At 35.8% G+C, this 20,989-nt stretch overlaps 1 protein-coding gene across 5 annotated transcripts in view; it reads left to right on the top strand.

The window, feature by feature from the left end:
* PACRG (parkin coregulated) overlaps positions 1-20,989 on the top strand; it is a 579,878-nt gene that overhangs the window by 67,892 nt on the left and 490,997 nt on the right. For all 5 annotated transcript variants that reach the window (XR_010117108.1, XM_063623395.1, XM_055269133.2 and 2 more), the window contains exon 2: positions 17,853-17,987. Coding sequence is in view for 4 of the 5 variants with exons in the window: in XM_063623395.1 (XP_063479465.1) it covers positions 17,853-17,987 (135 nt within the window). In the remaining variant the exon portion in view is untranslated. The remainder of the gene's footprint in view (positions 1-17,852; positions 17,988-20,989) is intronic.

Consider the following 20,989-nt stretch of genomic DNA (forward strand, 5'->3'; position numbering starts at 1 on the left):
GTCTTCTTTATACTTTAAATCATATTTCAAAGTTCCTTCAAATAGATCTTGTACATTTATTAAATTTTCCCATGTACTTTATTTTTTGTTGTTACTATAATTGAGTCTCTTTTATCAATATCTCCTAATTGATCATCACTTTTGTATATGAAAACTATAGATTTCTGCATGTTAATTTTGCATGCTAGTACCTTATTATGTTTCTATGTTACTTACCTTTTTCAGTTGCTTTTCTCTGAGTAAATGATCATATAATCTTCAAAGACTTACTGTTTTATCTCATCATTCCCCAATGTTTTAACCTCATTTTTTTTTCTCTTACCTAATTGTACTGGCTAGTGCCTCCAATAGAATATTTTTAGAATGTTAAATAGTACAGCAATAGAGGACATCCCTATCTTGTTCTTGCCTTTAGTAGATGTGGGTTGTATTTTCCCACATGGTTCTGAGATTGGAGCTTTACATTTGACTTTCTTGGTAGATTTTTCTTTATTTCATTTTCAGTCTCTCTGGGTCACTTTGTTTTTAGCACAGACATGTTTTTCTTTATGATCAAAGCTGAAAGTTTATTTAATCTTTTTATATTAATAGCTGAGATGTTGGTCCAGGTTCTGTGAAATTATTTTATAATGTTTTCTACTTTTATCTTTCTCTGTGCGCTCAATTTTCTTTGTTCATGTGTATTTGAAAGAGTATGTACACTATTTTGTTTTTATGGTTATCTTTATAACTGTGTATATCACCTGTAACCCTTATTTTTTATGATAGCTATTAATTCTTTCATATGACTAATGAACATAATTCATATATTTTCTCTTCTTCCCCTTCTACAGTACCACCTGATTTTAGTCAATATCATGTATCATATTTAGTCAATATCGTATTTCATGCTTACCTTTGTCTGGTTAAATGTAGTTCCATGCTCTAAATCCTGTCCTTTACCTCCCAATGATAACAGCTGAAGCAAAAAAAAAAAAAAAAAAAAAAAAAAGATACCGCACATGTTTTTCTCATCTCTCTCTCGATTTGTGTTAGTTGTGTCATCTGCATATGATATGTGTTATTGACATTCTATACTATCATCCTGAAGCCAATGCTAAATGATGAGTTGTGTAGTTATTTATGTGAACGCTTGACACAGTCCTTTCCTGAGAGTCTCAAGCTTGTCTCCAAAGAGTTTCCTCAAGAGTGGTTCATAGCACCAATTATCTTTGAATTTTTGAATTTCAAAAACTATTTATCTGGCCAGGCACAGTGGCTCACGCCTGTAATCCCAGCACTTTGGGAAGGCAAGGCAGGCAGATCACTTGAGGTCAGGAGTTCGAGACCAGCCTGGCCAACATGGCGAAACCCCGTCTCTACTACAAATACAAAAATTAGCCGGGTTTGGCGCATGCCTGTAATCCCAGCTACTGGGGAGGCTGGGGCAGGAGGATCACTTGAACCCTAGAGACAGATGTTGCAGTGAGCCAAGATCATATGACTGCACTGGGTGACAGAGCGAGACTCCTTCTCAAAAACAAAACCAAACCAAAACAACAACAACAACGGAAAAAACCTGTTTATCTGTAGATTTTGGACCTAAAGGGCACTTTTCCTGGAAATATATACCTTGGCAAACCTTTTCTTATGAATCTTGCAGGTGCTTATCTGTTGTCTTCTGGGATTACATATTGAGCTGGAAACATGAAGTCAACCTGACTCTTACAAGTGACTTGATGGTTTTAAACAACTACACAAAAGCCTTTAAAAAAAATCTGATAAGTTCACTAATATATGTCATTGGGCAATGTTTGCTTTAATTTTTCCTGGACCACAGAGGTAATAATTTCTTCAGCAATGAATAAGTAGCTCTTGTATTTCAAAACATTTTTATAACCACACTTAAAAATATTTGTTTTTTTCTCATTGTTTTGAATTTTTTTGGGGGGGGACTTCAATTATGATAAGGTAGCGCTCCCTTGCCAGACTTTACGTCTCTTTCACATTATTCATTTTTCTCATTTCTGTCTTTCTCTCTTCTTTGTATTTTTGCAGTGCTATTTTTCCCTTTTACTTCTTCCAGTTTCATTTTTATATATTGAGTTTCTTATTTCTACTTGCTTTCCGAATTCTGATGCCTTATGCTTCGTCTTCTCCTATTACATCACCATTTCTTCCCTGTCATAATTCTTTGTCTCCTTTCATAGAAGTGGTGGATTCACCAAGTTTTAAAAATTCCTAGCAAGGTATTTGGTCATAGTGTTTAACTCTGTGTGGTATTTTTCATCAATTAGTAAGTTTTGCTGCTCTTTTAAATATTGTTTTTCTTATAGTAACTTTGATGTTGTGCTAGGTCCCACTTTAATACTTATCGTTGAAATGAATTGGTTTTTCCTAAATGCTTATTTAAAGTGGGCTTCTGGGTCTAGGCTTCTTGATCCAACCTTTTCCCTCTCTATTCTGTCGGAAAGAATAATGGTTGCAAGTGTCGTTTGTTTATGTATTTATTTGTGTTCGTGGGTCTCTCTTCTGCCTCTTTGATCCACAAATGGATATGAAGGGACTTTTACTGGGAGCCTTATTTACACTCATTTTTGCAAACAAGAAACAAATGTTGTCCCTCATGAGTTCTCCCTCACCAGAAATACATTTTTTCTGGTGTTTTCTAGAATCCCTCAATGATCTCTCATCACTCACCATATTTCCTCTCTCTCCTTCCTCCCACATAACTTGTGCCTTATGTTAGCTGCTTTTGGTGGTCAGTTTTTCTCCTAATTTTACAGCAAGTGAGGCTTATGGTTCCTTTTTATTTTTATTCATCTTATTTCATTCATATGATTTCCAAAATAAGAAGAAGAAAGGAGAACTGCTCACACTAGAAATTATATTAACTTTTGAGATTTAGTACTTGTTAGGTACCAAGGCACTAAAGGAGACTGTGAAGCGGGGCATTTTCTCAACACCCCCTATATTTCCTTTTGCAAGTGAAGGCTTCTTGTCTGTGGTTACTCATATGTCATCGTATATTTAAAAAACCAAAATACAGTAACATATTTCAAAGGAAAGATGTATTAGGAAACCCCTCACTGAGTCAGATTGTCTGTGTGTGTGTGTGTGTGTGTGTGTGTGTGTTGTGTGAATTACTTATACAAGTATATGGAATGCCTATATAAAATTTTAATATCTAACATATTTCAAATTGTGCTTACCAATTCTATTCAAATCATGTAATCGAATGCATGCATCAAAGTAAATAACGCTATACAAAAAGAATAACTTCTGAATGTAAAGAAAGCTATTAACAAAGCTTCTGGATTGGTGAATTGTGAGTATCTGGCTGGGACTGGGTAGACAAATGGCCAAGTCAGACTTGTTGTTGATGGAGAGTGGTCAAGAGTTTAATCTCCATGTGGATTGGTTGGCTTTATTTTGGACACAAGCTGACCAAACTTCAGCCAGCTTTCACAAATGAAGATTTTGGCTCAGGGAAAAAAATGCATATTTACTAAAAAATAATAAAATGGAAATGAAAATAAAAATACTTTGCATCTGAATAGTGAAAGATGCATTACTATCTTTATTAAGGGCGGAAAACATGCTACTTAGGTACATGTTCATCGTTCCTCCTTTTACATTCTTAGTATTTCTTTCATGGTCGAATAGACCGTGGTGGAAACCGTGGTGGAAAAAAACCAAGATTGATAGGACTCTAATCTAGTGTTTCTTATTAAATTATCTTCCAGTTAAATTGTAGTAAGTGTGCTTTATATGTGTGATATATATTTCGTACATTTCTTGCTTTCTTTATTATTGGAGTTTCTAAATCATAATCAGAGTATTTAATAGCTCTGTAAATTGTATTAACTTTCTAAGTATTTTATTTTAGAGGGAGCCAGTGGAATGATGGGAAAGTGGAACACTTTTTTTTTTTTACCAATATAAATATCTTTTATTGTAGACAGTTCTAATAATTGTTTTCTATTAAACAGCTAGTTTTTTTTTTTTCTGGGGAATTTCAGTTTGCATCATTAGACACAAGGGTTTTCAAATTTTCTATTAAAATATTCATGATATGTAAGATGTGAATGGTAATAGTCTCTTAATAGATACAAAAATAACATTTTTTACTCTAATTATTCAGTAAGAAATAACTCTTGCAAGACACAGAAGATATATGTTTAGATATAAACTCTTTACCACCTTTCAACATTAAAGGTATTAGGAGAGTAGAATATATTTTACACTCTTGCCCATTTATATTCTCCTTTCACATTTAGTTCGCTCATTCCTTTGGCCTTAGAGTTAGGTGTGACAGTGTATTAGCTAAGCTGTCTCAGTCATTCAGGCATTTTATCAGTTCTACAAGACAGATGCTAAATAGCATAGTCTAAATTGAAATCTCTGATGACTCTCGGAGACAAGTTGAAGGCAAGAACCGCACTTGGGCATTTAAATATGTGGCCTTTTTCTATATTTAACTGCAAGAAGAAGGCAGCTTTTAAGTAAACTTTTTTAGCCTTTAACTGTGAAGAATTTTTTTAATCATTTGATTGTTGCATCTCATTTTGTTAAGAAAGCCTATTAACCTTTTCTTTTTCTCCTACAATGGAGAATTTTAAAGATCACTGCTGCCTATTATTTTAAACAAAAATAATTTAAAACAAATTTTGTTGTTTAACCATTTCTTTCAGGACAATTTTAGACTATAGAGACATTTTTGAAATGAAATTTTGCTTCCAAATGTGCCGCAGTTTATCTATAAATTTTAAATGACATACTCACAATTTACTTAGCAATCTTTGGGACTTCCTTATGTCATACAGTTATTACAGAAGCATTTTAAATTCACGTGGACCTGAAAGAATCTGGTATCTATGAAATGGAGATAGATGTTAAGTAATAGAGCTGAAGAAAATATGCTTTGAAATGTCGACTGGGATATGTTTCCATAGCCTGTTTGGATTTCAGTTCACCAAGAGGAAAACAAGGAGTTGATGTGTTCTTTGTGGTTCCTCTTAGCTCCAAAAGCGTGTGAATGCTCTGATGATATTGTATGTCCTCAATATTTGTTGAATTACTAAATGGAAGTTTTCCCTGCCAGCCATTGTTGCCTGTAGTGCCTTATTTTATTTTATTTTTTTTACTGAGAAGGAGTCTCGCTCTTTCACCCAGGCTGGAGTGCAGTGGCGCGATCTCGGCTCACTGCAAGCTCCGCCTCCCGGGTTCACGCCATTCTCCTGCCTCAGCCTCCCGCATAGCTGGGACTACAGGCGCCCGCCACCTCGCCCGGCTAATTTTTTGTATTTTTAGTAGAGACGGGGTTTCACCGTGTTAGCCAGGATGGTCTCGATCTCCTGACCTCGTGATCCACCCGCCTCGGCCTCCCAAAGTGCTGGGATTACAGGCGTGAGCCACCGCTCCCGGCTGTAGTGCCTTATTTTTAAAGACTCCGTAGGATGCTTATTCAACATGTGAAGTTAAAAAGGTGTAGAAGGAATCATAGAGGTCAGCCAGGACCTCTTTTTATCTTTTCTCCTAATAATATATCTCTTGGATCTAATGTATTTGAGTTGTATTTTTCCCCAATCGTACCAAACCTAGTAACTTGTGAAAATTAGGTATTCAATATATTTTTAATGAATAAATGATACAGGTAAAAGTCTAATTTAGAGCTATTTTCTTAACTCTGTTTCTAGTAAATAGTTCAGTTTATGTGACCATAGATCCCCAAATTCAGATTTATGAACTCCTAACATGGAGAAACTTACTCTGCACTTCACATGTTTCTCTGGCCATTTTATGTAAGTGTATTGGTTATATATATAGCTTGTTTTCTAAAATCCACTGCAGTTCCATAAGTGGTTATATAATGTATGAATTCCAGTGTAATAGTCCATTAATTTACTTCTCTTTTCCTATTTCCAATTACCATTGGTTTTGACCTCCTTCAGCAATCACACCTTGCTAACATCTCAGATCTTGACATCCCATAGGGTATAAAGGCTCCTATAGAATACAGGTCCTTCTACATATTTCTCGCTCATTCCTCAGTGCACTACATTCTGGCTTCCATCTCATGATGTCACTACTGCTTTTAGATTTTCAGATGGATACTTTCAGTCCTCCTCTTAATGATCTCCCTTTATTATTAAAAAACAAAAACAAAAAATGGTCTCTCTCACTTGTTGAATTTTATGGTATCATCCCTTTTCCATTTTCTTGCTACTATTCTGACAATTCTTTCTATTCTATAGAATCCACTTGTTAAATATTCAGGTACTGTCTTGGGGCCTCAGCCTTTTTCTCACTATACACTCTCTCTTTGGGAAAAGTTGCCTGTTTCCATAGATTGAACCTACCACTTGGTCACAGTCAAACATAATCAACAGCTTAGACCTCTCTAATAATGATCCTTCAGATGTCCAGTTGTTCAGTGACCCCCCAAGTTGTTTATCCCACAGGCACTGCAAGCTTAACATGAAGAAGGATCTAACCCCACTTCACGGTAGGGATGTGGTTTGTTAGGAAAGGTTTGTGCTGAGTCTTGAAGGTGATTAATGGTTATTCAGGAGAAAAGGAAGGAGAAAAGAAAAGAGTGAGGGCACCCGAGGGAGAATTACAGGTTGATGGAAAATCATGGAAACCAAGGTGAAGCAGGATATATTTGAGACTGCCAGCATTTTGGTGTGACTAATGCTTGAAGTGCCTGTGGAGGAACGACCAGAGAGACTGACAGTCAGCTTGCAAATGTCTTTGTGTAGTGTGTCAATGGGAAATCATTGACGGATTTTAAGCAGATGAGAGATACGATTTAATTAGTCTATTAGAATATTCATTGTGCAGCACACAGAGGAATCAACTAGAAAAAGCAAAGCTGGAGGCAAAAAGAGCAAATAAAGAAAAGACAGAGACTTTCTTACACAAAATTTAAAACTTTTCAATGCTAAATAAATAAAATGGGAAACAAAGATGATAAGATATTTTTAGTCAACACAACCAGTACTTAATATATTCCAGTATAAAGATCTCATACAAATTAACATTAATGAGGAAAAGACACGAACACGCATTCACAATGCATGCATATTGTATTTACACAAAATGAGAAAATGCTCATCCTCCTTTGTTAAATGTAGTAATCTAAATTGAACAGGAAGACTGATCTCTTTTTTAATTAGAAAATAATATTATCAAGAATCATAAAATATACATAAAATTTACCTTATTATCTCACATTGGAGACTCTGTCTGAAGGAAATAATATAAAACATGTCATATGCCTGGAATATTTATACAATGTAATTACAATAAGAAAAAAATGGAAATAATATAAATTCCAAATATAATGGCAAATAGTAGGTGGAATATTGCTTAGCCATTAAATATGAAATTTTGATAGAAATGGCAACATCAAAACATATTAAACTAAGTTAAGAAGTACACTAAATGGAAAGGGCATAAAAATGTAAAAATATGGTATTTGCAGTATTATGTTTTTGAAAAGTTTAAAAGGAAAAGCACAAAGTTATTAATAGGTGGTAGGATTACAAGTGATTTAATAAGATTTTCTTGCAAGCTTTCTGCAGTTTCTTATTATTTACATGATTTAAACAAATAGATTATTCGTAACTTTGTAGTCTTGAAATCTAAATTCCATCTCTGCCTCTAGCTCTCCTCATCTAATCGGTCAGGTGCCCCGAATAATCCTTTAGATTTTTGCTGAAATTTAATAATCTAGGATAGTGACCGAGGGACATGTCCTGTAGAGACAAAGAGATTGGGGTTAAAGTCTCTTTTCAACTGTGTGCTGACACAGTGATTTCCAGCCAGGTATTTACCCTCTTCAATTTCCTTGTCTGTGAAATCATTTTCATACGGTTTTGTTGCAAATTGATACCAATAATGTTCATAAAGCAATGAACACAGTATGAGGGGTTTTGTTCTTATTCTTGATGCCACCCTAATTTAAGGCTATTGCCATCCCATGCTTGGACCACTGCACTGAAATGCAGACCATTCACCTTGACTCTATATTCTCCTGACCTCAGGCCATTCTGTTAGACCTTGACTGAAAACCCTTCCAGAAGTAGATGGCTCAAATCACTTGAAGTTTTCCCTGCCAGCCATTGTTGCCTGTAGTGCCTTATGTTTAAAGACTCTATAGGATGCTTACCAATATACTGAATATTTATTGAAATACAGTCATGTATTGCTTAAACGTGGGGATCCATTCATGCGTTGTTAGGCAATTTCATCATTGCATGAACATCATACAGTGTACTTACACAAACTTAGATAGTATTGCCTACTACACACCTAGGCTATGTGGTGTAGCCTATTGCTCCTGGGCTACAGACCTGTACAACATGTTACTGTATTCAATGATGTAGGTAAATGTAAGAAGATGGTAAGTATTTGTGTATCTTAAACATATCTAAATATAGAAAAGGTATGGTAAAAATATGGTATTATAATCTTCTGGGACCACAATGGTGTATGTGGTCTGTTGTTTACTGAAACATTGTTCTGCAGCACATGACTGTATATAAAGGCCAACCTTGGAGATTTCACAGATTCAGTTTCAGACTACTGCAATGAAGCAAATATCTCAATTAAGAGAGTCACATGATTTTTTTGTTTCCCGGTGCATATAAATTATATTTATACTATATTATAGTCTAATAAGATACAATAGCATTATGTCTAAAAACAACACACATACCATAATTAAAAATACTTTATGACTAAAATATGCTAACAATCATCTGAACCTTCAGTGAGTCATAGTCTTTGCTGGTGGAGGGTCTTGCTCTGAGGTTGATGGCTGCTGACTGATCAATGTGGTGGTTGCTGAAAGCTGGTGTGGCTGTGAAGATTTCTTTCTTTTTTTGAGACGGAGTCTCGCTCTGTCACCCAGGCTGGAGTGCAGTGGCGTGATCTCGGCTCACTGCAAGCTCCGCCTCCCGGGTTCACGCCATTCTCCTGCCTCAGCCTCTCTGAGTAGCTGGGACTACAGGCGCCCGCCACCACGCCCGGCTAATTTTTTGTATTTTTAGTAGAGACGGGGTTCACTGTGGTCTCGATTTCCTGACCTCGTGATCCGCCCGCCTCGGCCTCCCAAAGTGCTGGGATTACAAGCGTGAGCCACCGCGCCCGGCCTGAAGATTTCTTAAAATAAGACAACAATGAAATTTGCTGCATTGATTGATTTTTCTTTTCATGAAAGATTTCTCTGTAGCATGTGATGCTGTTTAATACCATTTGATGCACAGTAAAACTTCTTTCAAAATTACAGTCAATCTTCTCAAATTTTGCCATGCTTTATCAATTAAGTTTATGTTTGCTGTCATTATCCTTTCTTATCATTTTGATAATGTTCAAAGTATCTTCACCAGGAGTAGACTCTGCCTCGAGAAACTACTTTCTTTGCTCATCCATAAGAAGCAGCTCCTCATTAAAGTTTTATATGAGGTTGCAGCAATTTGGTCACATCTTCACTTCTAATTCTAGACTTTTTGCTATTTTTGCTGCATCTCCAGGTACTCCACTGCAGTCTTGAACCCCTCAAAGTTATTCATGAGGATTGGAATCATCTTTCCTTTTAATGTTGATATTTTGACCTCTTTCCTATGAATCAGAAAGGTTCTTAATGGCATTTAGAATGGTAAATCCTGAATCTTTTGCAGAATATTTAAATTTACATTGCCCAGATACATCAGAAGAATCATCATCTATGGCAGCTAGAGCCTTACAAGATGTATTTCTTTTTTTTTTTTTTTTTTTTTTTGAGATCGAGTTTCACTCTTGTTGCCCAGGCTGGAGTGCAATGGCGCAATTTCAGCTTACTGCAACTTCTGCCTCCCAGGTTCAAGTGATTCTCCTGACTCAGCCTCCCAAGTAGCTGGCATCACAGGTGTGCACTACCACACCCAGCTAATTTTGTATTCTTAGTAGAGCCAGGGTTTCACCATTTTGGTCAGGCTGGTCTCGAACTCCTGACTTCAGATGATCCACCCCCACCTCAGGCTTCCAAAGTGCTGGGATTACAGGTGTGAGCCACCACACCTGGCCTAAAATGTATTTCTTAAATAAAAAAAAATGTTGAAAGTCAAAATTACCCCTTGATGCATGGGCTGCAGAATAGGTGTTGTGTAAGCAGGGATGAAAAACAACACTATTCTCCTTGTACATCTCCATCAGAGCTTTTGGGTGACCAAGAGCTTTGTCAATGAGGAGAATACTTTGAAAGAAATCTTTTTCTCTGAGCAGTAGATCTCAACAGTGGGCTGAAAATATTCAATAAACCATGCTATATACAGATGTGTTGTCATCCAGGCTTTGTTATTCCATTTACAGAGTACAGGAAGCATAGATTTTGCCTTATTCTTAAGGGCTCTAGAACTTTTTGAGTACTCAGTGACCACTGGCTTCAACTTAGAGTCACCAGCTATGTTAGCCCCTAACAAGAGAGTCAGCCTGTCCTTTGAAACTTCGAAGCCAAGCATTGAATTATCCTCGGTAGCTTTAATAGCCCAGTATCCTCTTCCAATAGAAGGCTGTTTATTCTACATTAAAAATCTGTTGTTTACTGTAGCCACTTTCATCATTTATCTTAGGTAGATCTTCTGGAAAATTTGCTGCAGCTTCTCCGTCAGCACCTGCTACCTCACCTTGCACTTTAATGTATGGAGATGGCTTCTTTCCATACATCTCACAAATCAACCTCTACTAGCTTCACACTTTTCTTCTGAAGCTTCCTCACTTCTCTCAGCCTTCACAGAATTGAAGACAGTTAGGGCCTTCCTCTGGATTAGGCTTTGGCTTGCGGGCATGTTGTGGCTGGTTTGATCTTCTATCCAGACCACTCAAACTTTTTTGGTATCAGCAATAAGCCTGTTTCACTTTCTCATCATTCATGTGTTTGCTGGGATAGCGAACTATTTTTTTTTTTTCCTTCAAGAACTTTTCCTTTGCATTCACAACTTGGCTAACTATTTGGTACAAGAGGTCTTCCAGCCTGTCCTGGTGTCCAATATGCCTTCTTCACTGAGCTTAATTATTTCTAGCTTTTGATTCAGAGGAAGAGACGTATGACTCTTCCCTTCATTTGAACACTTAGGAGCCATGTAGAGTTATTAATTGGACTCATTTCAATATTGTTCTGTCTCGGGAAATAGGGAGGCCTGAGGAAGGGAGAGAGATAGGGGAATGGCCAATTGGTGGAGTAGTTAGAAGACAAACATTTATGGATTAAATTTGTTGCCTTATGTGAGAGTTGTTTATGGTACTCCCCCAAAATTACAATAGTAATATTGAAGATTACTGATCACAGGTCACCATAACAGATATAATAATGATGAAAAGTTGAAATAGTACCAGGATTACCAAAACATGATGCAGAGACATGAAGTGAGCCCATGCTGTTGGAAAAATGGCACTGATAGACTTACACAATGCTAGGTTGCCACAGACCTTCAATTTACTAAATAAACACAATATCTGTGAAGCACAATACACCAAAGTGCAATAAAATGAATGTCTGTACGTATCCTTAACAAATAAGGCTCATATCTTTTCTATCATGATCATAATATATTGTTAAATTCTTAAATTGTTATATTGTTATAACTTATTATAATCATTTTACTTGGTATCATGAGCTCATTTTTGCTATCACTGAGGCACCTATCTTCTATTACAATACAATTTTCTTATTGTAATAATTTTGTAAGCATTGTCCTTGTCATTTGGTGACCTTGAGTATTGTAAAATTTCTGATGTATTCAAGCAATTACAGTTGGCAAATGAGGCAGACACTGAATTACAGAACTTCTCACTCAGGAGCCTATGCTGAAGGTAACTGATTTACCATTCCTGAGACTAACAGTCCAGTCCTGACAGAACTCAAGTCAACAGGTCTTGCCCACCCGTTTATAACAATGGCGTTTTCATGAATCAGAATTTCAGATTGAAGCTGATGAAAACAAGTAATCAATATCTTTGCATCCTATTGTTTCAGTGTTCTAGTGGGTTGGCTAAATGGGCCAATTAGAATAATCACAATGCAAATGTCCTGCTTGATATATAAGTCTTTTTTAAACAGCTTCAGTTTATGCTAAAGAATAAAAATAGTGAAAAGGAAATTTTCAAACTATATGATGAAGACTTCAAGAGCTTTACATTCCTCCCTTATTATTATTAGTTTTGTGACCATATGATGGACACTGTGATCTAAGTCCTAAATCCATTATGCCACATTCCGTAAGTGTAGGCATATAAAGTATTCTGTCATCTGTAGTCATTTCAAACTGCATTCAATATCTTGGTTCCTAAGTACATTGAATTTTATTAAAAGCATTCTGCTGTAACATCCATTCTTCCTAATTGGTTTACAGATTGCCCCTATCATTCAGGCAAACCTTAATTGCATTTTCCCACAAATCTCGTTTGATTTATGGTCTCTTCTTTACTTTATATTATTTATAATAAATTGAGGTAAAATTCTTAAAACATGAAATAAAATTTATAATATTTTTTCTTCTACAAATACGGAACTTACCTAATGATTTTCAGAGTTGTTTTACTTGTTTTAAAAGTTGTTTAGACAAGCTACAACCATCTGCATGTTTCCAATAATAAGATCTTTATTACCATGCCAGAATTAATTATATTTCACATGTTTTTTATGTACAGATTTTTAGGATCATATGGAATAAATTATGTATAGAATATAAAAATGGTATGTCCTTCTATAAAGCTTAGGTGGATACACATGTCATACGTATCTGGAACAGAAAAAAATATTATTTTGGCTGTAGTGACAAAGCATCTGCGTAAAATTCAGTGCCACTGATTCACCAAGAGAGCTAATTGAGAACATCCTTGCTTCTGTTACAAGTTCCAGCTTTTGAGATGCCAAGAGTTAATTTAGAATGGATCTATAGCAGATCCCAAAAAGTATAAAGTGTTTAAAAATAAGTAAATAGCAGAAATATAAAGACAGAGGATACCAGAGACTCAAGAAGAGAATTTCTCACTGTCAAGTGATTACATATCACCATGGATTATTTTGTAAAGTTCTCTTCTAAATAAAGGCTTTCCATGGAAGTGCAGGCATGGAATCATTTCTGTAGGGTACATGAAAATTTATTGAAAGGAAGAAGTATAAGTTATCTATATCGATTTATAAAAAGCCTTCTAAGCTTTGTTAGAAATGTGTCTATTCATTCAAAAGTTTGAACATTAAGAATTTTGAGCTGAGAATCAGAAAGATTGGAGTATATTCAGTATAAGAGACAAAAAGAAAAGAGAAATTGATTTTTAGAGAAATGCAAAGACAAAAGGGGGAAAGATGGATGATCTCAACAAATTTTAGACCAACTCAGTAAGTGGGAGGCTTATTATCAACAGTAAAAATAACTATGTGACTTCTAGAAAACCCAAAAAGGGTGGTTAGTGGATGATTAGCAAATAAAATATCTACATAATGGTTGTAGTTGAGTTTCTTAGATGGGTCATTGGGACTTTCCTCTCCACTAGAATAGTAAAGAGGCCCCAATATCTGCACTGCCAGTGGAGACCTCACAAGGAGCTTGGGCTTGTTCCCCACTTAGTGATGAAAGAGTTGTCTCCTTCCCATTGGAGTTAAGTCAGAGCACTGCCTAGAGAGTCAGGAGTTTCACCACTGCCCAGGGTGATGAGGCCACACCGTTTATGATGTCAGTGTGGACAATGGGGGAGCAGTAATGAGTCACTCTTGCCCCTTCCAGCCAGGAGGGTATCAGTGGAGGCCTAGTGGGTTCTGGAATCTCCATCCCCACCCAGTATTAATGAAGCACTCCCTCCTCTGGGGTCACCCAGTATTAATGAAGCATTCTCTCCTCTGGGGTCACCCAGTATTAATGAAGCACTCCCTCCTCTGGGGTCACCCAGTATTAATGAAGCATTCTCTCCTCTGGGGTCAGTAGATGCCAAGTAAAGTAATGAGACCTCTACCCCAACTTGGCAGTAATAAGGTAGCACCCTTCCCCCAACTTTTGCCAGGGAAATATCAGAATAAGCAAGCTAAAACAGAAGCTTTAAGATCTCATAATATAATGTATCAAACATACAGATTTCACAAGAAAATCAGTAATGACACCAAGAATCAGGAAGATCTGAGTGAATGTAAAAATATAATCAACAGGTGCCAACACCCAGATAACAGAAATGTTAGAAATGTCTAGGGAAGAATTTTAAATTAGTTACTTCCAAAAATGCTTTTGTGAATATTATGACACACTTGAGACAATGAAAGAGTGGAAAGTCTCAGAAAAGAAATAGACGATATAAGGATGAACCAAATAAAAATTGTAGAACTGAAAATACAACTCATATTAAATAAAAACATATTTGGGCTCAATAGCAGAATGCAGGAGGCAGAAGGAAGAATCCACAAACTTGAAGATAGAGCAGTAGAAGTTACCCAATATGAATGACAGAGAAAATAGGCTGAAAAAAAAAAGTTTCAGGGATCTGTGGTACCATAACAAAAGATCTAACATTAATGTCACTGGAGTCTACAAGGAGAGGAAAAAGAAGCCAGGCCAAAGAAGTACTCAAAGAAATAATGACTGAAAACTTTCTAAATTTGGCAAGAGACATGAACCTACAGATTCACAAAGTTGATCAAACTTGCAACAAGATAAAAATCAAAGAAATGCATGCAAAGGCACATCGTAATTAAACTTCTGAAAATTAAAGACAGAGAAAAATCTTGGCATAACTAAAAAAAAGTGGCACCTTATCAATAAGGGAAAGCAATGTGAATGAGAGTGGATTTATCATCCAAAGCCTTGAAGGCTAGAGGGAAGTGGCACACTATTTTTCAAGTGCTAAAAGAAAGAACGATGAACCTTAAATCCTACATCCAGTTAAAATGTAGTTTTGGAAATGCAGAAGAAATCAATAAAATTGGCCAACTTCTACTAAGACGGACGAAGGAAAAAGCAAAGACACAAATTACCAAATATCAGAAATGAAGAATGGATATCATGAGAGACCCTCCAGACATCAGAAGGATAATACAGAAAAATCACAAGCAATTCTACACTTGTAAGTTTGACAACTTAAATAAAGTGGGCCAATTCCTCAGAAAATACATGTTACTGTAAGTTATCCAATAGGAAGCAGATTATTTGAGTAGCTGTATAACTTTAAAGGCTATTACATTTGTAATAGAAAACTCCATATCTAAAGGTGACAGAATAAAAATCACAGAAGCATATTGATTGATGCAGAAAAAAATTGAAACAATTGAACATTTACTTATAATGAAAAACTATCAGAAAAATAAGAATGGGGGGAAAGGTAATCAACTTGATAAAGAGCATCTACAAAAAATTTTGCAACTTTATTCATAATAGCCGAATGCAGGAAATAATCCATATGACCTTTAAAGGTGGATGGTAGACAAACTGATGTATTTATGCCATGGAATACCATTCAGCATTAAACAGCAATGAACTATTGATACAGGTTGACTACCCCTTATCTGAAATGCTTGGGATTCAAAGTGTTTTGGATTTTTGATTTTTTCAGCTCCAATAAGCATTTCCTGTGAACACCATGTCAGCGCTCAAAAAGTTTCAGATTTTGGAGCTTTTCAGACTTTGATACTCAATCTGTACACACGACAACTTATATGATTCTACAGAGATTTATGTGGAGTGAAAAAAGCCAATTCCAAAGGGTTACATGCTGTATGATTCTTGAAATAACAAAATTATAGAAATGAAGAGGACATAGTTGTTGCTAGGGGATGAAGGTTAAGGGCAAGAAAGAGTGTGGCTGTATAAGGGCAAATTGAGGGAAGTTTGTGGTGGTAGAAATGTTCTTGTCTGTATCAATGTCAATAACCTAGTTGTGATATAGTACCACAGTTTGTAGGGTATTCCCATTAGGGAAAGCAAATAAAGGCTATGTGTCTTCTCTGTGTGTTATTTCTTACAACTGCATATGGATCTATGATTATCTTAACAAAAAGTTAAATAAGAAAAACAAAATAAAATAAATGAGGCTTTTGCTGAGCAGTAATCAGTATTCTATAATAACAATACACACACACTTGCACATACATATATGCACTATACACTGGCACTATTGCACATAATTTACTATAAATATTTGTTCACACATTAATGCTCATTTAACTTGGTCAAATTTTCTTTCTTTAGATTGTATTCTATCACTTTTTTGAGGGTGTTAAAATGGTGCCATGTTGGTAGATGTTACCATCAACATTTTCTAAAAAAAAAAAAAAACTTTTTAGCAACATAAAAATTTGTCAATCATTTATCAATTCCCAAAAATGTGATTCAAGATTTACTCCTCCATGAATTTCAGAAGTCCAGGAATCACAGCTCTACAGTTTCCATGATAGTAATATAGTTAAAACTGTTCTTTTTATGTAGCCTCCAGCTCAAAGAGCTGAACAAGATAGTTGTTAAATACATGCAGTTATTTAATAATTGAATGAATTTGATTGAAAATGGTGGCTATTAACTCTAATTCCAGAACAAATTCCTAATCTTCAATCAGTAAAAGGAAATCTTCCTTCCTACTGGTAATACCCAATGCTGCCTCAATTACTCATATAATCATATACTGGGAGTAATGTGCTATATAGTGGAGTAAATTCCAAACTCTAATAAATGTGTGTTACCTCACTCTTCAACTCCACTTCAGCATTTAATCATTGTAATAAGGTATTTCTTAATACCACACTTAATTTCAAACATAATCCTTTTATATATGTATTAGATACAATGTATTTTTCATATCTAATATGTGTATTGTATGTTTATTTATTGTATGTTATTTAGATATGTTAATATATTCGTTAAAATTGGAGTTTTTAACAAAAATATTATAAATTAACATATAAAATAACTAAAAATATTAAGTTATATTATTTTGTCCATAGTACTAGCAAAGTAATCACGAATTTATTAAGCTAATATATAAAATGACTAGTATTTACCTTTTTTTAATAAGCAGGGAAAAGTAATCATGGTTAGACTATATGTAAGGAACAGAACAGTACACTTATTTTCTAAATAGTTTACTTACTACTTTCAATTTTGTAATCTAATGAATTAGGTCCAATGTAAATACAGATTTAAAAGATGTATTCAATGTAAATAACTCTATAGGGAATATTTCTTCTTTAATGAAAATTTCAGTTTTGGAGATGAAAGTTTCTCATCGGTTCTAATTTCTCATCTATTCTAATGTTACTTTCTTGTGAATTCATGTTACCAAATGTATGCTATACACACACATAGCAGGCACCTTTTTTCTTTCTACACTAATTTATTATTACTTTTATATCATTTTGGTAGTTTTATTGTTAATATTCATAATATGAGAACATATTCCACTATTTTATATGTTTATAGAAAAACTGAAATGTCTTAAATTACTTCAGTATTCCATAAAGTATATCAGACCCAAGATTAGAATTTATAAGTATTTGAAATTGTAAAAGTTTTAACATTCTAAGCTTAAGACACCTCTATTAAAATGTTTTTCGTAAACTTAATATCTGTCTTCTCTTCCCTATAAAGTGATATTTTAAGTGACATTTTCTAGGAATGCTTTCTAAAGTAGCTAGAAATAAAGTAGACTTTTAATAGTGATTATAAAATCATTTTCTTCCCTAGGTGTTAAATTAACAGATTTCTGTTGTCCGTTATTAGATAATGTGGTTTTATCTTCCAACATATTTATACAAACTGAAATCTTTAAAAACAGAAAGTTCTTTTATTGTGAATTTTTTTAGTATGTCTTAAAACCTGATCCCTATTTTTTTTTTTTTTTTTTCAATTAAGGTGAGAGGCCCTCCAGCTGCAGGGGCATTTAAAGAAAGACCAACCAAGCCCACAGCATTTCGAAAATTCTATGAGCGAGGTGACTTCCCAATTGCCCTTGAGCATGATTCGAAAGGAAACAAGATCGCCTGGAAGGTAAGTCAGGGCACAGCTGTGCCGGCCAGCTGCACCTGCTGAAGTGACGTCTCCCAATGCCAAACACACTTGGCTGCTAAGTAAATAAACTGGAGTCATTTCTCAGCAAATGGAAGATGGTGGGAAAGCTCTTAGAGAAAGCCCCCCTGTGTCAGCCATCCACCTTGACTAACAATTAAATTATAGCCTGCAAAGAAGAAAATGACAGAGTTGCTTTGCCTTAGAGAATTGTCTGCTGCCCAATTCATCTCTATTTTTATGAGAACCTGGCAGCCCGGCCTGTTTCAGGCAGTCCATCAAATGATGGAACTGGCGGCTGGATACGGAGAGCAACAGCCATTTATTTCCCCCAAATTTCACCTTCCTGCAGGACACTTCCAAATGGAAGCTTTAATTACCTAAATGGATAGGTCAAGATTGTCTGCTCCCTGGAAATGCAGAGTAGAATACAAAAGCAGGCCGATCCGAATCCTGGCTCTCCTCTCCGTCCCAGCCTGTGTCAGCAAGCGCGATGGCTGTCACACATGCCCTGTTAGAGGCTGACCTCCACCGCCAAAGCCATTACAGGACAGACATTTTTCTGACAAAAGGTTAATTGGCTTCAAAATAAATGTATTGCCTAATGACTCCATTCTAATGTGGTTGTGTTCCTTTATAAAAGGCTCACTGATGTTATTTGTAAAAACTTGCCAATCTCTTAACCGGAGAAGGCTTTTACATTTAATTTGAGAAAAATAAATGCTGGTCTTTAACCGGCTTCTGCTATTTAATTATTGTTGTTATCAAAGACTTTGCTTTTGGTGATATTTATCAGCTAAAAGGGCTTCTCTGCCTACAGACAGCAAAGCAGTTGTGCACACTTATGAGTATCACATCAGGTTAAGGACAAGAAAAGGTTTTGGCCAAATATTAGTTAAATTAAGCAATTGACACATTTAACTGGGAAGTCCAGCAGTCGTGGCCAAAAGCAAATCAGGAATTGTTTTTAATTAGTAACAAATAAATTTATGTTAAAAATAAAATTACGAATCAGAGAAATCAAAGTAAATAGCTTAAAAAGGTGCATTAAAATTAAATTTTTCCTTCCTGTATAGAAACATTGAAAGGATTATTTGCATTATATCTAGTATGTCTTTTGAAATATTTTCATATTGTTATCAAACATTTGTAATTCTTGAGCAGTCATCCGATATCAGTTATTGAACTTAGAATTATTCCAACTTATGTTACAAGAGGAACTTGGTGGTATCCTTATTAGAAAACCTTACTATAAAATTTTGGGGGGGTGGGAAAGAGGTGAGTAACATTATTGTCTCCTTTATAATAGTCTCTGTTAGAATGTGAACTTGTTATGTGAAAATGTACGTATGATGAGAGAAAATTTATAGCGTGTATAACTAACTTTCATACTTTAGTCTTAATATAAGCATATATTTCCAAAGTTTTGTTTGGATTTTTGGATTCAGATATTTGATTGGTTGCATGGGTTTTGTGTTTGCCTGTCTATGTACTGGCTCATACAAGATAATACAATGGAGTTTCTTCAAAACCTGATTCCTGTTGAGTAAAATAATATTCATAATTCTTTATAAAAAGTGAGTGGCTTTTGGTGTTTTAGGTAATTATAACCTACACATAAATCGTATTAATGAAAATAAATTATATAGATTTACTATGATTCAAATAATTTTATGAGTAACCTTCAGAAGTATAGAGACTAGAAAAAATCATTTTGAAAATAAATTATTAATAAAAATATGAGATGAATCATTTTCTTTATCTTTGATAATCCAACAGTCAGCAGGGATATAAAATGCTTTTCTTTTTTACGGATATATTAATTCTCTTAAGCTACTATTGATTATAGTACTGATTCAGCAAGCTAAAACGTAATAAAAAGAAGAAACAATTTATTTGCTGTCACTGGTAGTGTAATAGCATCTTATTCCGGAAGCTGTGTACTTCTTTTAGAGAGTGTCTACTACATTTTAATTGCATTCCTGTAACACTTAAGATAAGACATTAAGATTATTTTTTATTTTATTTATTTATTTTTTGAGATGGAGTCTCACTCTGTCCCCCAGACTAGAGTGCAGTGATGCGATCTCAGCTCCCTGCAACCTCTGCCTCCCGGGTTCACGCCACTCTCCTGCCTCAGCCTCCCGAGTAGCTGGGACTACAGGCGCCCGCCACCACACCTGGCTAATTTTTTGTATTTTTAGTAGAGACAGGGTTTCACTGTGTTAGCCAGGATGGTCTCGATCTCCTGACCTCGTGATCCGCCTGTCTCGGCCTCCCAAAGTGCTGGGATTATAGGCGTGAGCCACCGTGCCCGGCCAAGACATTAAGATTATTAAACATAGGTTTGGCAACCATCTATCCATAGTTTCATATTTATTTCATGGCACATTTGATGAAAGGACAATCTGGTGCTAAATAGGAGGAGGGACTTGTTTTAGCATGCCATTCCTAAGGAAGAACTCTTGAGTGTTGAAGGAAGCAGGCCATCTGTCCCCCACAAAAAAATAAAAGCAAGAGGCCAAGACCCTGCACTCTTCTCTTGTGCGTGGGCGGAGCACCGGTTTCTGGCCATGCAAACGTCTGCTCTCAGTGTCATAGCTCATCCCTCACTGAGGACACCTGAGGAGCAGTGCTTCCCTCCGAGGACACCGGCCCTCTCTCAACTCTCCTCAGATACCCTAGGGACTCCAAGTGGATTTGTGAGCACCTGAAATGATGCACATAACTAAGTGAGAAGCAGGTCTACATTTTTATCAGTGTTTCCAGAGCCTGTGGCTCTGAAGCACTTAGGACGCACTGCTCTAAACCCTGGCACGGGCTGCCCCAGCCTCTCACGGTCATTCCAGTCTGTGAAGGTGCTGGTTTGGGGATCCCTCCCCAGGTTCTCAGACTCCTCTTCTACTTCTTCTGGATTAGCTGACCTGATCTTCACCAGGTTAGGAGCCATCGTGTGTTCTTGAAATAACAAAGGCACCCTATGG

Source organism: Symphalangus syndactylus, chromosome 2 (genome assembly GCF_028878055.3).
Source record: "Symphalangus syndactylus isolate Jambi chromosome 2, NHGRI_mSymSyn1-v2.1_pri, whole genome shotgun sequence".
Lineage (NCBI taxonomy): Eukaryota > Metazoa > Chordata > Mammalia > Primates > Hylobatidae > Symphalangus > Symphalangus syndactylus.